Source organism: Protobothrops mucrosquamatus, unplaced genomic scaffold (assembly GCF_001527695.2).
Source record: "Protobothrops mucrosquamatus isolate PMUCROS unplaced genomic scaffold, P.Mucros_1.0 scaffold2574, whole genome shotgun sequence".
Taxonomy (NCBI): domain Eukaryota; kingdom Metazoa; phylum Chordata; class Lepidosauria; order Squamata; family Viperidae; genus Protobothrops; species Protobothrops mucrosquamatus.
In genome coordinates, this window is record NW_015388631.1 from 12,218 (window position 1) to 31,166 (window position 18,949).

At 39.2% G+C, this 18,949-nt stretch overlaps 2 protein-coding genes across 2 annotated transcripts; both read right to left on the reverse strand.

The window, feature by feature from the left end:
• Positions 1–1,122: 1,122 nt before the first annotated feature.
• Positions 1,123–8,409, reverse strand: FBXO4 (F-box protein 4). Its single transcript, XM_015825258.1, has 7 exons — positions 8,043–8,409; positions 6,739–6,974; positions 5,178–5,398; positions 3,536–3,608; positions 2,146–2,312; positions 1,877–2,052; positions 1,123–1,260 (listed from the first exon to the last, which is right to left on the reverse strand). The coding sequence occupies exons 1-7, from the start codon at positions 8,235–8,237 to the stop codon at positions 1,183–1,185; spliced, it is 1,146 nt and encodes a 381-aa protein (XP_015680744.1). The 5' UTR covers positions 8,238–8,409; the 3' UTR covers positions 1,123–1,182.
• Positions 8,410–10,149: 1,740 nt separating this feature from the next.
• CUNH5orf51 (chromosome unknown C5orf51 homolog) lies at positions 10,150–17,464 on the reverse strand. Its single transcript, XM_015825259.1, has 6 exons — positions 17,316–17,464; positions 15,133–15,239; positions 13,573–13,719; positions 12,810–12,941; positions 10,948–11,062; positions 10,150–10,475 (listed from the first exon to the last, which is right to left on the reverse strand). The coding sequence occupies exons 1-6, from the start codon at positions 17,407–17,409 to the stop codon at positions 10,204–10,206; spliced, it is 867 nt and encodes a 288-aa protein (XP_015680745.1). The 5' UTR covers positions 17,410–17,464; the 3' UTR covers positions 10,150–10,203.
• Positions 17,465–18,949: the final 1,485 nt, after the last annotated feature.

Consider the following 18,949-nt stretch of genomic DNA (forward strand, 5'->3'; position numbering starts at 1 on the left):
CTTCTCACTTTGGCAAATCTTAGATTAGGAATCTGGTTTTGTCCTCTTTAATGGTTACAAGTTAGTATGTTGACAGACATGGAAAACCAGGTCTAGACGTGAAGGTTCAATCAAGCTGATTTATTGCTATAGCCTATGCACAAGAATCTTCTCAACTAAAGTCGGCACCTGCTTAGAATTGTATTAGGGTCACTGGCACTCAAGGAAGGTTGGACTTAGTTCATTTGTGGCTATGTAGGGACTCTAGACTGATTCCTCTTTTCACACCCCCCCCAGGTACTGTCACTCCTTTCCCCACATATACAAAGCAAAAATTATTAACAATGCAGTTGCATATTCTGCAAGAGTTGCTAAGTAACAATTTCTAAATGTATGTTTAAAGAAATTTGCAATAGAATTTATGATGTTGCCCAGTGACCATTCAAAGTTACTATGAACCTCCCCAGGGCTACATATGACCTGAATTTGAAGTTCCAATGGCCAGGCACATAATCATGTTTTGGGCACTCAGCAACTGGCCTGTATTTGCAACCACTTGCAGTGTGCTTTGGTCATTTGACTGTGATTTATAACTTTTTTTTTTTTGCAGGAAACTGGTGTTTATCTCCGTTTTCTGGCAAAAAAAGCACCCATTGCAGACAATGGAATTGCTTACTTAACGTTCACCTCAAAAAAGGTCATAAAATCAGGCATGGTCATGTGGTGATCCGCTTAATGACTGGAAAAACTTACAACTGTAATTTCTTTGCATGTAGTCTTCAATTTATGACTGTAATTGGAATTGAAGATGGCTAATTTATCCCTTTCTGTACAAGTATTTCTTTATGTGCAAAACATAAGGAAGTCCACAACAGTAATTCCTCATCAATCTTCCATGATGCAAAGCAAAACAAATACAAAACAGCTTTTGAAAATATATTCTCCTGCTTTTTCCCCCAATCAATTTTTATTTGATTTTTTAAAAAATAAAGTGTCAGTGTAATTCTTATGTTTAGTTACAAGGTGACTAAGGGGTGAATGCCCCATCTGTCGTTGGATAATCTTTCCTTATTTCCACGTCTCTATTAAATCTTTACGAAGATTTCCCAGCTCTTACTAAATGAGATAAATGACACTCTCATCATATTTGGCCATGTAAGACAGATAATTTTTTTATTAGAACTGACTTGATTATTATGGATTTTAATGTTTGACATGTTCCAGGAGCCACTGAATTCCATCCAATAGTCCAACCAGTGTGGCAGCTTCGATATCCTGAACCTGTAAAACCCAAAAGACAGATCCAAAACTGAAACAATTATTGTGGAGTTTACAGTTGCCCTCAAAGAATTTTTAAAAAAATATTTTAATGATCCTAATGACCCTCAAATTCTGTGGCTATTGCTACCACATCTGGTAACAATCACAAAACTTAATTACATTACCCAATTACATGAATGTGGGAAATATGTCTTCTTAACCTACTGTCAATCAATTATGTAATGCAAAGTTGACTACAGTGCAAAATGCTTAAAATATGCTTTAAAACTGACAAACGAAGTAGCAGCAGCCATTCCATCTGGTTGAATAAGAGAGGGAGAAGAAAGCAAAATCAAGCTGAGCTCTCGGTTCTTTTCATTAGTCACTTAAGAGCAGCCACTTCAGATAATTTAAACATGTTCATTATATTCAGTATCAATTTAAAAACTGGTATTTGATGGATTTGCCCTTCTCCTTCTCCATCCATCCGCCTTCCTTCTTTATGTCTTTAGATTATAGACTTGAATGAAGGCCTATATTTCTACCTTGAGCTATATAAGCTACTCTGGCAATGTGTATGTGTGTCTGTATATATGTTTACATAATTGAGTGTATAGTTCCCAAAAAATCAAAGTACCATCCATGATCGGTCAAGCAGGTTTAGTTGCAGCTGATGTGCCAGGTAAACACAAGGAATCCTTTCCTTTGAAGCACATGAAATGCAAGACAAAATCAACAGAGGTCTGGCTGAAGGCCCAAGTGTGGGATCAAGCATTGCTGAAATCCGAGCAAATTCAATTTGGCGATTGTGTCCTGCCAAGAGAGATGGTTGTTTCATTCACCTTTACCTGATGCACCTTAAACATCATCTTTTGAAAAATGCCAGCTTCATTCAGAAATTCTTACTTTTATGATCCTCAGCATCTGCAACGTAGATGAACCCATCGGCTAGCCTGCACACATTCTGAACATGTTCAATTAGCTTATATTGTGTTATCCCATCCACGTTGCTCGCTTCATAGAACATCTTATTGATGGAATTTGTAACTGCTTTGTCTCTCTGCCTTTCTTTGCTGGAAAAAAAGACACTAAATATTTCAAAGACTCTGAGGAAAAAGTAAAGCAAGGCTGCATGAGTCCTTTTGGGATTCGTGGCCAGATGTGGGTCCTATCAACTCTCTTATACCTTAGTTACAAAACTGTGTATGTGTGTCTTAGAGACAATGTTGATTCTTGGTGGCTGTTTGGACTAATCCCTGCAGTTTTCTTGGTAACATTTTCAAGAGTGATTTGCTATTTCCTTCTTCTTAGGTATGAGAGAGAATGACTGGTCCAAAGTCACTCACATGGTTTCATTTCTAAGGCTTTGTGTTCTCCCAGTTTCTAGCCTAGTGCCAACCACTACACCAACCTGGCCCTCAGTCAAAAAACTCATTAATTTTAATTTACTGGAAATTGATCACAGCTGTGGAGGGGAACAAGACTCACCAAATAACCCTTGAATGAGTCTCATATCCCCATCCCACCCCAGCTTTACAGCCTTGATTTAAATGATCTGATGACAAATGGCTTTGAACGGTGATGGCAAACCTATGACACATGTATCACAGGTGACATGCAATGTCATTTTTGGTGACATGCCAGAGCTCTGGTCTCTGCAAGTTATGAGAGAGGGCCTCCTCTAGAGCCTCCAAAAAGCATGTGAGAATCGGATGTGCTTTCTTGCTGTTTTCGGAGGCTGCAAGGCCACAAAAGGACATCTTCAAAGCATTCAGTCTTCATATGACCTGGAACTACCTTGGATAGACATTTTGAAAAATATTAATGAGTAAGTTTTGATTTATTTATTAAATAAGAAATTTAAATAATATTACTCTGTTATGATTTGTTTCTGTTCTCTCTCTCTCTCTGTGTGCGTGCGTGCGCGTCTGTGCATAGAGTTTTTAACATGCCAGCCCAAAAGATTCACCATCACTGGCTCTGAGAGAACAATGTGGTCCTTTCAAGTCTTGAGTGGTATACTACTAAATAATTTTCTTGTCCACGGGAAAATTGTTTGAAAAATATGAGGATATGATCGCAGAAAAAGATCATATCTAGTTTTTTAAAAAAACTCTCTCAAGCAAATAATTTTTTCAAAAGAAGAATGTATCTATGGCTCAGGGTTGAACTACAGAGTCCATAGTGCTCTCTCAGCTTGGTGGTTCAAAGGTTGTTCAAAGCTTAGAGAGCATCAAAAACTCCAATTTTTTGAAACTAACTTTGTTTACCTCAGAACAAGCTCAACAAATCTTACCTAGTTTTTGAATACAGTGTCAGAATGTTAAAGTTCTGGCCATTCAAATGAAATGTGACTCCAGAGCCAATTCCTATTAGAGAAAAAGGAAAAATAAATGCAGTGTATAAATTAGAATATCTGTTTTTAGCAAAGAATGTATTTATTCATGTCCATACAAACGTCTAAAATCAATTATTTCTGGATGCCTGAAAATGTTTTCCAGCTGTGAATCAAAGTTAATGTAATTGATTAGATGAGATGATTAAAAATGTTTGCCTACAACGAAATGCCCACACCTTGGTTGAGGAAGATTTTCTGCATCTCCTGTTATTACTATTATATTGACTTAAAAACTGTAAGTATTTCTTAAAAAATGACTTTAATCTCTTTTCTCATACTAAATTGACACAATATGATAATATATGGCCTTAAAATGGATAAAAATGGTTTTGTGGAAGATTTTGGTAACTGCTGGGATCTAATGGATAACATCAAAGAGTTTGTAGCATTTTGTGCAAGAGGTGATCTGGCTGAACCCGAGGGCAGGGTCAAACGCATAATTAGTTTGGAATTGCTACACTCCTGTAAGAGATCTAAGTCCAGCCCCCTCCCGAAGTTTGTAGACACTTATCTGGCACTAATTAGCCTTGACCATTAGTAGATCAGATTCTTGTGTACAGGTTGCATGGAACAAACTCATAGTGCTTTTCAATTCTATCCTGGCTCCTGATTTCCTATGCCTGACATTTTCTAAGTAAATGGCACCCATTCACAATATTTAAAATTACATTTATTTACACCTTCTTTTGGACAAGCAGCATTTTTAGCCTGAGACACCTTTGTTATTAAATCCTATGAGACTAAAACGTCATTAAATAAAGTCTGGATTATAAAAAAAATGTAAACCATGCTCTAACATTGGAGCAAAAGATTAATTTCATGGCATGGGGCTAGTCCAGGGGTAGGCAACCTTGGCTCTTTTATGACTTGTGGACTTCACCTCCCAGAATTCCGGAGCCAGCATGGCTTAGCTTGGAAACTCTCCCTTTCCCCTCAGCATAGGTGGCTCAGGAATTCTGGGAGTTGAAGTCCACGAGTCATGAAGGGGCCAAAGTTTTCCCCATGCTGGCTCTGGAATTCTGGGAGTTGAGGTCCACGAGTCATAAAAGAGCAAAGGTTGCCTACCCCTGGGCTAGTCTATCTGGGGAACTATATCAGCCCCAATAGGATTGGCCTGCCCCACCCATACACTGGAAGAAAGGGCAAGTTGTGGATCCCAATGGTCAAGGAATTCCAGCTGGTGGAGTCCAGGAGAAGAGCCTTTTCTGCCATGGCTCTTGCCCTTTAGGAATATAGCTTATTTTTATGATTATAAGCCACCTAGAGTCGCCTCTAGGCAAGATGGGTGGAGCATACTGTACGTTTACTAAATAAATAAAAACAAAAAATACTGTGTGTTTGCTAAATAAATAAAAATTAAAAATAAATTTACATTATACTTATAATGGGAAGTCATTTTTTCACTTTTTTTTCCTTTTCTTTGGTTTCTGTACTTTTGTCTTCGCTATTTTCTTCTTTCATTCTTAATATTAGTTCTTGTTAGTTTTATTCATTTTATATTCTCATAAAGTTTATAAAACAAAAACGAAAACTACATTACCATGTATTTGTCTAGAAGGCATGCCAGCTAGCGGCAGAATCGCTGGACTTCCCATCATTGTGTATACCAAAGATTGATCCAAATCTTCCAAACCAGGCCCAAACATAGCAAAGCGAGGCTCTGTCTGTGTGATCAGTGACTGTAGAAAAGAAGACATGGTGCTATATGTAGTCTTACAGGGTTTCAAAAACCTTTTGTGGAAGGAGCAGCATTTTCTATACCTGCATTTTAAAAGACATAGCAATCAAGCGTTAGTTGACAATGCCCAAGAAACATGGTGTATTACTGTATTCTACTTTTTTCCTTAACAGCTTCTCCCATAAGAATCTAAAGTCACTGAGGTGAGGTGGGCAATGTAGAAATGTGACAAATAAATAAATAAATTGATGTCCCTGGGGAGGTGAGGTGGGGGGGGGAGGAATTGGCTAGAAAAAAAATGCAAAATGCAGTAAAATGTAACTTTTTATCTGTCTATGGAAATTCTCAGTCATCCAGGTCACAGTTGTCCCAAAGATGCTTTTTGTGAGGCAACTGTTTCAACAGTTCCAAGAAGGCCCCACACTCATTTGTATTACTCAGATGACCCTGATAACACAGATAAACCTCCAGGTGGCCTCAATGACTCGCTAAAAGAATGCAAATGACCAGCTGTCTGCAAGGAATATAAATCCTTCCATTCCCCACCATCCAGTCAGAGCTGAAGAAGCTTCTTGGATGAGAAGCGAAACGTCTTTAAAAAACACACACCAAGAAAGTCCAGTTGCCTCCTGAAAAAGCACCTTTGGGGTAACTTTCTATCATACCACTGGAAATTATGATAGTATAATATAGTTGTCATAATATAATATAGTTGGATAATGACAAATTATACCAAATATGGTGTCATGTTAAATACAGGTAGTTCTCAACTTATGACTATAACTGGAACCAGAATTTCCATTGCTAAGCAAGATAGTGAGCAAGCTGTGCCTGGTTTTACGACCATGGTTGTTAAGCGAATCACTGCAGTTGTTAAGTTAACCATGTGGTTTGTAAGCAAATCCAGTTTCCCCCATTGGCTTTGCTTGTCAGAGGCCAGCTGGGAAGGTTGCAAATGGCGATCACATGACCCCAGGATGCTGCAACTATTGTAAAGACATGCTGGTTGCCAAGCGCCTCAATTTTTATCATGTGATCATGGGGATGCTGCCATGGTCATAAGTGCAAGGACTGGTTGAAAGTCATTTTTTTCCAGTGCTATTGTAACTTGGAATGATCACTAAATGAATGGTTGTAAATCAAGGCCTTCCCATACTGTATAGCTAATGAGTTTTAAAAAAATTACTTGAAAAAGAGAGCCTGCAAAGCAATTCATACTCAATTAAGCTTAATTAAGCCAAATGAATTTTATTCCCATACTGTATAGCTAATGAGTTTTAAAAATTTACTTGAAAATGAAAGCCTGCAAAGCAATTCATATTGAATGAAACTTAATTAAGCCAAATGAATTTTATTTTGGAGTAAATGTGCATGGAATTACTTTGTGACTTTCCTTTTCATCATTAGATGATCAAATACTTACGCTGCCATGAAATTGCATGGGTCAATATTATCTAGCTCCACAAAAGGCTGGTTAAATATCTTTGCATCTGGGAGGGATTCCCAATCTATGGAATTCCAAGAAGAAAGATCCCGAATGAGGAAATATCTCCAAAGCAAGGGATCCTGGATTGTTATTCTCCAATAGTGGTTGGTGCTTCCCAAATAGATCAGATCTTTTGGTGTGAGCAAGGACATAATGTATAATTTCACCTCTATCTGTAAATGAGACAATAAAATGCAGTTAAGCCAAGCCAAAAAAAAAAGCTGATTTAAAAAAAACATATAAGCACCCGTGACTTCAAGAAACATTGCAATATTTTATCGAAAGCTCCCGTTTACAAGACGAAAGCAGTGCCCATTAACATCTGCAGAATTTGATAACTGTGTGAGAGAAATTGCCGATCTCAGATTTATTTTTTTTTACCAAAAACTATAAGAGGTTTGTGGCTTTTCTCCAGCAGTTTTCTCCAGCATTATCCTATGACAGTGGTGGCGAACCTATGGCACGGGTGCCAGAGGCGGCACTTAGAGCCCTCTCTGTGGGCACGCGCGCCGTCGCCCCAGTCCTGGGCCTTCAGCTGGGTTTTATAAAACCTTTTCGCTTTAGGCCTCCACTGCCGTGTGCAAAAAAAAAAAAAAAAAAAGGTTCAATCAGCCAATTTCAACTTCTCGCGGGGAAGAAAAAGATCTTGCAAAGTTGGAATTGATTGATTGAACTTTTTAGTCCCACCCAGTCTGCCGTTACCACCGCAGCCACGCCCAGCCAATGGGCCACACCCAGCCAATGGGCCACACCCAGCCAGCACTCCATGATGCATAAGTAGGTTTTGGGTTGCAGTTTGGGCACTCGGTCTCTAAAAGGTTCCCCATCACTGTCCTATGAAATGGACCAAGTCTTCATTTTGGAGCATGAAGATCTGAGATGCCAACCAGGATGCCTTATTTGACTTCAGCTGGAGAGCAAGTACCAACTGGAGAACCAAGATCTTAATTAATTCCCTGCATCCTTCCACTTCTTTGCCTCCGAAGAAAAGCGGCCAGGGGACGCACCTTCGCTCGTGCACGGCATCTCTCGCGTTTTGTGAATGGGGCTTCTACCGCACTCGCCTCGCCCATTGACTGTGCAAGAGTACGATTGGCTGAATAATGATCCACCCTTAAGCGCTGGGGCCAATGAAAAATAGAAAGGGAGTCGCGGAAGAACGTAGACTTATCCATTCTCTCCCCACTATAACGGGAAGCGGACGCGTTGGAGCTTGTGAGGTGGCTTGAGCGAGTCCTTACCGGCAGGGTTTCCAGGGCGCTCGGCGGGCTGGCGTTCGTCCCGACTATCTCCTTCGCTTCCTCCTGCTTCCCCGGGGCGCAGTCCGTGTTTCCCCACAGCCTCGTCCGTTGCGCCCACTTGTCCCGAAGGAGTTGGAGGCTGTTGCGCAGGGCGCATTCCAAGGTGCGCCAGTCCCCGCCGGGATTGATGGACATGGCCCCACTCCCGGCTGCAAAACGGCGCCTGCTTCTGGGTTGACTTGCGAAAAGAAGAGGCGCGGAGCTGCAGTCGACTTCGGTTTGGTTGAGGCGGGAGGACTTAGCGGTCCAGACCGATGGAAAGCAAGGAGCCCAGTACGCCGCTCTCCTAGCTAGCCGCCTGTTTATCCGCAACTGGCAATGCTGGGGGGGTTGATCAGTCAGCTGGCTTCCCTTTCCGGGCGTCCCGCCTTCTGCCACGATTGCCCCGCCTAAGGATGCTCAAGTCTCCAGCTTGTGCAGTTTTATTGGTTTTATACTTGTTTTCAGAGTAACGCGTAAGATATACGTCCTACAGAATTTTTTGTGAATGTTGCTGAGGGAGGATTTTTTTTTTTTTTTTTAAGAACAGCGAAATAATGTATTCGTTTCAGCCCCATTTCTCAAGACATTGCCACTTTCGTGGAATCATTTTGTATTTTAATGTACTGAAATCTTCTAATCCACTAAGCAGAATGTGAAAAAAAAACCCAAATACTGAAATAAGTATTTCTTTCCATTTTAAACAGAAACACATTTCATTCCATATAATAGATGACTTTTTGCCTCGAATGAAGTCTTGGGTGATTAATACCTCATGCGGGGCCATCTCTAGCTCTAAAAATGTCATAGAAAGCTACATTAAACAGTCCAGTTTAAGTTGATGCATCCCTTTTAACACCATGGCAAAGAAGTCTGAGAAAAATGGGCAAAACAATGCAAAATGGAGTTTGTATCTAGAAGCATCAAAGGCTCCCGAGAGCCTGCAGGTAACGTACCCCTGGACTATGACATGATTTCATCCTGCCATAGGAAGTGAAGACGGACCATAGGAGGAATCTCTTGGTAGCTTGATAGAAGAGGTAGGAGGGCTGGGCAGAGCCCATTAGTACAAGAGAAGCAACTCCTTGAAATGTTCAGCAGTCAGTGTTTTTTGGAAGGTTGAATGGCTGCTTTGAAAGTCAGCCTTCAAGCGTTGTGCTGGGGCCACCAGCAAAGCTCCGTGGCTGTGTGCATCCTTGTTCAGATGGCCCGAGGTTAGATTTTGAAACAGCCGCTTTTAGCAACAAAGTCACTTTGTGCTACGATCCTTTGTGCAAGGTATGTCTTTTGGATGCTTTGCATAACCCTAATAAGGGATCCTGCTCTTATGTAGACAAATCTTACCAGCCTGACCCCTAAAAATATATATATATCAATTTTTTAAGCATCCCTGAACACTGACCCCTTTATTAGCTCCACAACTGCAGGCAATTCTCAATTTACAATTGGTTACTTAATGATGGTTCAAAATTATGATGGCCATACATACCTGCCTCATCTCCTGTGGTTATTTGGGCACTTGACAACCAGCTCACCTTTATGGCTGTTTGCAGCATTCCATGATAACATGACTATGGTTGCAATATTTTTGCCAGTTTCTGAATTTATTTCCAGTTTCTGGCAAAAAAAACACCTTTTGGGGACAATTGATTTGTTTAATGAGACCAAATTTACTTAATGACTACATTTTCAGCTCCCCATTTTCTTTCCTCAAAAAAGTGAAATCTATCAGTGCTTTAAGCAAACTTTTTACTTCCCAAATTAGACAGAAAATTGCAATACACGTATTTGGCAGTTTTTCCTGTTCCTCATAAAAATGTCAGGAAATTCTGGAAGTGCAACAAGAGAAGGGGCTTGAAGGGGCCATGTACAATTCATAGGTGTCTCCGACTTAAAATCAATCTCTAGCATCTAACTCATCTGAAATTATCCCAAAGTAATTTGTATTATAGTGCCAACGAATTTCTGTATAATTGAAATCAAGAAATGCACATTACTGTTAGCTCTTTTAAAAAAGATACGCACCCATGCTTCAACCATAAAACAAAAATATATATATAATTATATAATTTTCTTCACTTTAATACTTGTTTTCAGTACATAAACCATCTGATTATGTCAGTTAGGATGACAATTGTTTAAAATAATCCAATATGCGCTTTGCATTCTTTGTATCCCAACCATGTGATCTTAAAGGTCCTTCACACACTGCAATGTATTTTGTTAACATTTTCTCTCCAATTTCCTGAAAGTCCGTGATGATGTTTTCTGAACTGCCCGGCAATTCTCTATGCAGTTCTGATTCTGTGCCCTGATCTCCACAGTATTTCAGCCCCCAGTAACACATTTCTCCACAGTACATCATTGCCAACAGATGGGTATCACTAAAAATACCTGCCAGAGAGGAGAGAAAACAACATTTGGAAAGTGTCATTTGCATCAAGCAAACCCTAAAGCCTGGTTAGAGCTACTCGCCCTCCCTTTCCACTATCTGAAAAGCTAAAGCCTCCATTATATTATCATAATGATTGTAGAGGTGACATGTAAGAGACCGAAAGATGTATTAATTCTACAGGTAGTCCTTGATTTATGACAGCAATTGGGAACAGGATCATTACATGATCCTGAATAAGAAAGGGCATGCATGAAGTAATAATTATATTAAACAATAATTATTACAGAACTCCCTAGTTCCAGGTTTGTTTATTTTACAAGGATGATATACACGAACTGAAGAATCTGAGAATAATGTGCAAATAAATACTTCCAACTTGCAAGATTTAGTGGATTTGTCTAAAAAGTGCCTTTATTTCAATGTGCAGCTGAGAATTCTTTCTACTAAGAAGCATTAATATAGAACACTTACCTTCATTGACCAATATAGCTGTGCCTGTATCTTGAACTACAAATTCTTCATTTGGGTTATCAGAACTTCTAAAATCTAGCATCTTTATCAAGTAATGGATTCCTTCCTTAAGAAACTGAAGTGAAAAATAAATGGCATTTAAGATAGCCTTTTTCAATACACAGTTTCCACAACAGAACAATCTTCATGAATTACATGAACCAATTTCCATGCTATAAAAGTTATATTATTTACTTTCTATTTATCAGCAGACTCAAAATAAATCTGTGTGAATAAGAGGAATGTACTGATGGATACTATCAATACATAACTGAGCCAAGGATAAATATTTGTGTCTTACAAGAAGTTGGTTTGTTGTTGTTTTTTTTGTTTTTTTGATACAGGCATCCTGCACATGAAATGTTTTCTCTGCTATTTACAGCTGATACCAAATCTTGCTAGGTTTTAGCATTAAGGACTTGTTTGCTCAGGCTTGAGGTGGAACGTAAACCGCTGATATCATTGTTATATGTTTGCCATCTTGAGTTACTTGTAATAGATGGGATAAAAATCTAATAAATAAAATAATAAATATGATTTTAGCTTTTGTAATCTTATATGACTTAATTTGATATTTTCTGTACTCTACTTTTACTAAAAGTCAGGCTAAGTTCTTCTATAAAGAACTTAAAAGTTCACACCAAAACACATCATCTTTGTTTACTTTAGAACAGGGGTGTTAAACTGCCGGCCCGCGGGCAGTAGCATCATGCTGAGGCCGCGCCCACCCCAGCTCTGGCAATGCGAAAAAAGTCATGATACGTCACGACACATCACGTGATGTGGCGAGTTTGACACCCGTGCTCTAGAACAAAAATAAATACAGGAAGCAGTTTAATAATAATGGTAAAGTTGGAAGGNACATTTGGTTTTTCTTGCCTAAATGTAGAACCTTACTTTTTTCACCATTGAATTTCATTTTGTTAGATAGCGCCCAGTGTTCAAGTCTGTCCAGATCCTCCTGTATCTTAAGCCTGTCTTCTGGAGTGTTGGCTATTCCTGCCAGCTTGGTATCGTCTGCAAATTTGATGAGTTCCCCATCTATCCCCTCGTCCAGATCATTGATGAAGATGTTGAAGAGCACTGGCCCCAGAACAGAGCCCTGGGGCACCCCACTACACACTTTCCTCCCTGTAGATGCGGTTCCATTGAGGACCACACGCTGAGTACGGTCGGTGAGCCAGCTACGGATCTATCTGGTGGTGATGCTATCTAACCCGCATTTTTCTATCTTATCAAGTAGTAGGTTGCGATCTACTTTGTCAAATGCCTTACTGAAGTCCAAGTAAATTATATCCACAGCATTCCTCTGGTCCACTCATTTTGTCACTTGGTTTCTACTGAGGGAGATCACTGGGTCCTAATTTCCTCGACCTGAGCATTCTCCAGGTGTGTGAACTTTCAATTTCCAGAATTCTGTGCAATGAGAAAATGCTGGCTAGAGAAGTCTGGGAGTTGAAATCCATATATCTGAGGAACACAGAGTATTTTTTCTTCGGTCACGATCAGGTCCATACTGCAAAGCAGTGTTCTCGTTCTGCATAGGGAATTCCCGGAGTTCAAGCCCACCCATCTTAAAGTAGCCAAGGTTGAGAAACACTGGTGTAAGGGGAGGGGAAATTCAATCTATGCTAAGCCACAAATTTTGGTTCACTGCCTTTTATTTGTACTGGAAAAACATTTAAAGAATTGTCCATTTCTCATAGCCCAAATTTCAATTGGTGCCAGTCCATGTAATTGGCCCTGGAACTTATTTTGAAAAATAGGTATCATTCTTGCAGGAGGGGCCAATACTTTTATTGTGATGGAATGGGAAAATGTACCTTTTTAAGTAAGTCAGTCTCCTTCCTCAGCCATTCCTTTCTTCCTTTAACTGTGTGGCAAAACATGTAGATCAAAGCTCCTCTTCTCCAATAAAGGCATTCCAGCAACTCAACTCCAAGCACTTCAAGTGCCTAGGAAAAGATGCCCATCAGTGAAAAAGCTTGAGCTTCATATAAAAGAGAGGAAGACAGATGCCTCAAACATGTAGGTAGAGTAAATTCCTAATAGGGATCAGCATCCTTTCTAAATATCAGGCATTACTGTACAATTTCAGCTAGCATTATGTGGTCAAAATATTAAAATATATATTGAAAAGTTAGTATTAGAAATCTAAATCTTTAAAAGTTCTATAAAGCCAGCCTCATGATATCTTGAAAAAGCTATTCTCATTTTTCATTATCTTTCACTTTAAAAACTGTTATTATTTGTAAGTCAACAGGACATAAGGTAAATGGCATATGGTGCTCACAGGTATTACAACACCAATTCCAACTGTTAAAAACATGGGTTTTTTACTTGATAAAAGTTAAAAAGAAGTTAAATGGCACACAAAAGCCAATCGGATGTTAAGCTAGTTTATACTGATCTGACAGAGAAACATACTGCTGGATATGAATGCTGCAAAATATACAATAAAGAGTGCAGGAATGAAAGATTGGTTATTTGATAATGGAAGGGCTTTATTCAATGTTGATCATCAATGTTGATCATATTCTTGAACAAAACGTCTATCTGAGTGATTATGTCTGGCTTAATACTCACTTCTTGGGAAATGCCACTTTCATTGACCAGGTTCTCTGGCTCAGAAAGTGCACCAATTAGTTCCTCAACTTTCTGCAGAGATGATTCTTCTGGAAACTCTTCATCAACAAGTTGGTTTTCTTCAAAATACGTGATATCTAATAGTGCCTTTAAAGAGATGGAAGAGTTTAGGTTTTGTTAGATGCAGCCTGCTTAGACCTTCCTAACTACAGTTGATTGGCCAAGAAATATGGCTGCATTAAATAAAAGGTGGATTTTAAGTTAATTTTTCTTTGCATTTCAATGGGGGCACTCTCCCTTATTAGTAAGACAGCTATTTAAAAAACTGTGCAACATTGGGCTATCAGTTTGAACTGAATTCGATTTACTGTAGGGTTCACAGCTTTGCAACTAGAATTTTTTTTTTTTTTGCAGATCATAAGGGAAAACCACAGTTCTCCAAACAGAACAGCCCATTGGCCATTATCCTGTGCTCCAATCAAATCATTGCACTGAGAGCATCTGGAACAGTCATGGAGAAGACACTGTAGCAAATCTAAGAGCAGAAAAAGAACTAACCATAGACTGAGCAACCTTTTGCGCTGGCATGGTATTTGGCTTCTTGAGTGCTGTGCTAGGCAATGCATGGCAAAAAATGGGTGAGGAAAACAGAATTGCTTTTTTATTAACAATGTCTAGTATGATAATATCCTAATTATGGATCTACTAATTATTCCCCTAAATCAGGGGTGTCAAACTGCCGGCCCACGGGCTGGTTGCGTCACGAGGAAACCTGCGCCCATCCCATTGCTGGCAATGGGGAAAAAGCTATACATCGCGCGATGTCACGTGACATTGCAAGTTTGACATGTCCGCTCTAAATCTTTAACTTACAACTTTTAAGAACTTTTGGGAACAGTAGGGCCCTATGTGGCCCTGAGCCTCAGACTGTTCCAGTGTTTCATAAACTGGGCAACTTGCAGACATGTAGACTTCAACTCCCAGAAATCCCCAGCTAGCATGCTGGCTGGGGAATTCTGGGAGTTGAAGTCCACATGTCTGAAAAGTTGCCAAGTTGGAGATTTACTGCAAAGATGCACAAAGATGGCACAGCACTTATGCAGGTTTTTAAACTGCTACAAGCTCTTACCAGTTTTAATAACCTGTTTAGAACAATATGTTATTTGCAAAATATATCCTATATATAGTTCTTGCCAAAAATGAAAAAAAAATGCACTGAAAACAGCTTTAATCAAATGAAGATTTCAGAGTGCATTTGCAATCCAAAATCATTCAGTTGACTTTTAATGTTTTAATAACTAGTTGAAAGAATAGACCGGTTGGTCTGGGTTAATCATATATTTAAGCATACAAACCTTTTTTTTATTCCTAGTGTCATAAATTTTAGCTCTATTCTATTTCAAAAACAACTGGTAAGAGAATTTAATCAATTGGTTCAAAATTCCTTTCATATTTTGTTTTGAATGTCTCCCTAACTTCCGTTATTAAGTAAGCTTAGTATATTTTGGTTTCAATGAACCATATTCACAAGCATGATGAAAATTCTTTAATTCATAATACCTGTGTATAAAGTTGTATAAGTCTAGAATATGTGTAGTTGTCCCTGGATTCTTCCGAAAGTTCTGCTAGATTTTCCAGGGTAGCAGAGGCCTGAATTAAGAAAGCATCTGTCGACAGAAGACATTTCATATCCCAGTAAAACAGAGCAAAATTATCTATGCAATCAAAGTTTAGCAATGCTATTTTTAAAGAGCAAAATGTGATAGCAAAATATCCATATGATCTGAGATTATATGAAGGTCAGAGAATACAAGCTCAACATATATCTACTTACAAAAAACTTCTAATATAAAATACTGGGGCTTACAAAGTTAGCTGTAGCCTGCATTCAGTAAGTTACAAGTCACAACAGCTATATATTGACTGAAAGAATCAAGAGTGCATAAATCCCTGGATATTATTACTGGGGAACTATAACTAGGAAAAACTACTGGTTTCATATCCTGCTTGTGGGGATTTCCAGAGGTAAATAATAACAATAAAAAAACACTGGAAAAGTGACTAGTATGAACCAGGCAAGGTTAAATCGGTGGACGGAATTGGAATTGCAATTCCAGAAAGGATTTCCAGCAATTTGGAACCAATGCCAGTATGGCATGAAGTGAAATCTGACTTTCCATAGACTCTAGGAGACAGTTAAGGGTGCCATCAAATAAGACAATGGAACCAAGTTCTAAGGTATGGAATAATTTATCTAAATATTGTTTTAAGGAATGTTCCCCATGGAGGTCACTATCTATTCTCAAGGGTCAATGAGATTACCATTATGATTATTGTTCAAAGTATTATTAGTTAAAAAGCAGTAGTTTTCATTTATTAAAGTATTTTCATATAATAATTTTTAGGGATTGATAAACAATCTGAAATTTCATGAAGAGGTGGATGAAGACTTTGGGGATACTGGTTTTAAGTAACTATTTACCAAGCACAAGATGCAAGTAGAGGTGGTCTTTGGGTAATGACTACTCATTAGCTACTGCATTCATGTGATCATGATTTGCAACTTCCCTGCCAGCTTCTCTTAAGCAAAGTGAGAAGCTGGAGAAAGTCAGAAGTTGTGGTCATTTGAGATCAGTGTTTAATGATTTGCACTCACTTTATGACCACATGCTTAGTCACAGAAATTCTGGTCCTAATTTCCATAGTTAAGCAAGGATTACCTGTAGGTACATAAGAATAGTTTCAATGCTGCACCTGTGGATAGGCTTCTTAAAAAAGTTGGTCGGAGTAGCTAGCGGTAGTTGAAGTTATGATTTAACATTCAGCCAGTAGATTTAGTGGGTACATCATAGTAACTGGGTTCTTTTAAACATTGTCTCTTTATAATTCAGAATTATAATTTTATGATCCCATGTATCTTTTCACTTGATTATAAATACACCCCGTTTCCTGGGTATAAAAATCTTGCCCACAGACTCCAATACATGTTTGACCTGGTTTTACAAACCCATCATAAAGTGTTTGAGACTGAAGTACTCAAGGCCCTGCCTGAGTAGACTAAACAAATCTCATCTTAAAAAGGGAGGAAAAAAAAAACTTGTAAATGCAATAGAACAGGAGTTTCTTCATACAGAGTTTTCTCCCCCAGTGGCTGCTCAGCCAAACTGCAGGGCTGTCAAATCAGAGTTGCCGAGACCTACACAATAGTGTATACTTGCAATGCATATTGCTTTACAATATTTGCTGTTTTGCAATTCAAATGTATCCAGTTTGTGGTTTGCAAAACCGGATCTATGGCTAAGAATGCTGTACAAGCCCAGGCCACTGCAAATCGTTCAATAAAGTACAGTTAAACATATGAAAGCTTATATCCAAACACGTGAACCAGGCTTTTGAAAGGAGAAAACTGCAAGATGGGCACATCTTGCGCGTGGGGTTTCCAGAGGTAAACAATAACAATAAAGACAACACTGGAAAAGTGACTTTGGTGTGAATCAGACAAGATTCAATTCTCTAATCACACCACGGCAGTTGGCTGCTCCAGAAATGAAGAGCGTCCCAGTCCAACTCATTTAAAAGAGCACGTCGTGAAGAAAGAAAACATGCTCTTCCTCCACCCTTCGTATCCAGCCTGGTCTCTCCAATGGAAAAAGAGACCAATAATGAAAGGTCTGCCATGCCGTGGAAATGGCCAGCGAGAACCGTCTCAGGTCAGATCCGGGAGCCGCGTCATCACTTCTTACCGCCAAACTCTCCGCCTTCTCGCCAACGGTTCAGCCTCTCCGTTAACTCGGCGAGCCGCCGCTGCAAGATAACCGCAAAAGCAGCCTCGGCCATAAGGAAAAACCCGGGCCGGGCTTAGCGTCAGTTACACGCATCACGTGACTCATCATCACAGCTGCAGCCACGTGACCCCACCCTCTGTCACGTGGGAGGCTTGCGCCCAAGATTTCTCTTGTAACCTTGACCATTTTAAGGCATGTGGACTTCAACTCCCAGAATTCCGCAGCCAGCAATGCTGGCTGTGGAATTCTGGGAGTTGAAGTCCACATGCCTTAAAATGGTCAAGGTTGTGAAACAGTGTGTTAAAGTTTGGCGACGCGGCGTTTTGTTTTGTTTTAATGGGGAGGCGTTGATTGCTAGAGATAGGAAACCTGTAGAGGTGCCATTCCTTCCGTGTTGCTCCTTGCTCTTGTAAAGCGAAAAAAAAGTCACGTGGAAAGTTCAAAAGCATCCATAAACAGGGCAATGGGGCAAACCAGTTCTATATATTGTCCGGAAACTTCATGCACAGCAATCTCTAAACATAGAGATACCTTACCTCTCCTTTATGGAAGAAAGAAGGGAAAACTGCCTTTGAAATTATTTCTATTTCTTATTTTAAAATCACAATGGCACAATAATGTGATTGTGCAAGAAGCCCTCCCAAAAATGAAACATGTTTTTATACTTCTTAATGTGGGTCCTTTTCTGTTTTTTTCCCCCTAAATCAAATTCCACAGAGGTCAATCAAATAACATTTTTGAATAATTGCAAGGTATGCACTTGGAATTGGAACAAAAGTACCTGCTTCTTGAAGGCTATTTGTTTCACTCAGTTCACTTAAATATTCTCCTAGAAAAAGTATGTAAAATTATCTCTGGAAGTGGAGAAAGGGGAATTGCTGGGGGTCATTTTGAATAGAGAATTTGATGTTGAGAGTTCAAATAAGTCTCAAGATTCCCAGGAACTATTTAATACAGAATTACAAATTACAAAATTCAAAGGTCAGTGTAACAGTTAAAGAGGGTCTTATACTGGCTTACCACGTGCTATATCAGCATTTTTAATTAATAAAATAACTGGATGACAGTTTTCAGTTCTTTGGAAGTTATTTATTTTCTGTGTTATTTAACCTCAGCTGAGAATAACACAGAAGTACATTGTAGTGTTGAAGGAAAAGTCTTCATCATGGTTCAGTCCAAGCCGGGAATAAACAGCATGGCGACTGCTTTAGAAAGAAGGTTACAGTTTATTGAAGAGGCGAGCCAGACAGAAAGATGGCTCTGCAAGAAAAGAAGAGAGAGAGCATATGTAGGGAGTGGGTTTTTATACCCTCTGAGGCTTTTGTTTGGAGTTGTTTCCTGTTCCTGTTTGAGGTTTTGTATTTCCTGTGTCATTAAGGTGACCAATGTTTTTACAATGAAAAGGAGGATACAAATAAATTGAAGAAAAAAATATCGTAAATAAAAGAAACATTTTATTCATTGCAACAATAATACAGACAACTTGCATGTGCAAATTTTGCCAGCGCAACTTGTTTTGGCGTGCTCAGCAGCAATTCCTATTGGCTTTCGAAAGCCAATAGCGAGAGTAGCACAGCTCATGCAAAAGTTGA

Excerpts from the sequence above, each read along its gene's own strand:
- FBXO4 (XM_015825258.1), bottom strand. The coding sequence starts at position 8,237 with ATGTCCATCAATCCCGGCGGGGACTGGCGCACCTTGGAATGCGCCCTG. Across the intron at positions 5,399-6,738 it reads CCATGCAATTTCATGGCAGC|GTATAGAAAATGCTGCTCCT; the intron begins GTAAGTATTTGA and ends TTTAAAATGCAG. Across the intron at positions 1,261-1,876 it reads TGCTTGACCGATCATGGATG|GTTCAGGATATCGAAGCTGC; the intron begins GTACTTTGATTT and ends TGGGTTTTACAG.
- CUNH5orf51 (XM_015825259.1), bottom strand. The coding sequence starts at position 17,409 with ATGGCCGAGGCTGCTTTTGCGGTTATCTTGCAGCGGCGGCTCGCCGAG. Across the intron at positions 13,720-15,132 it reads TTATACAACTTTATACACAG|GCACTATTAGATATCACGTA; the intron begins GTATTATGAATT and ends ATCTCTTTAAAG. Across the intron at positions 10,476-10,947 it reads AGCTATATTGGTCAATGAAG|GTATTTTTAGTGATACCCAT; the intron begins GTAAGTGTTCTA and ends CCTCTCTGGCAG.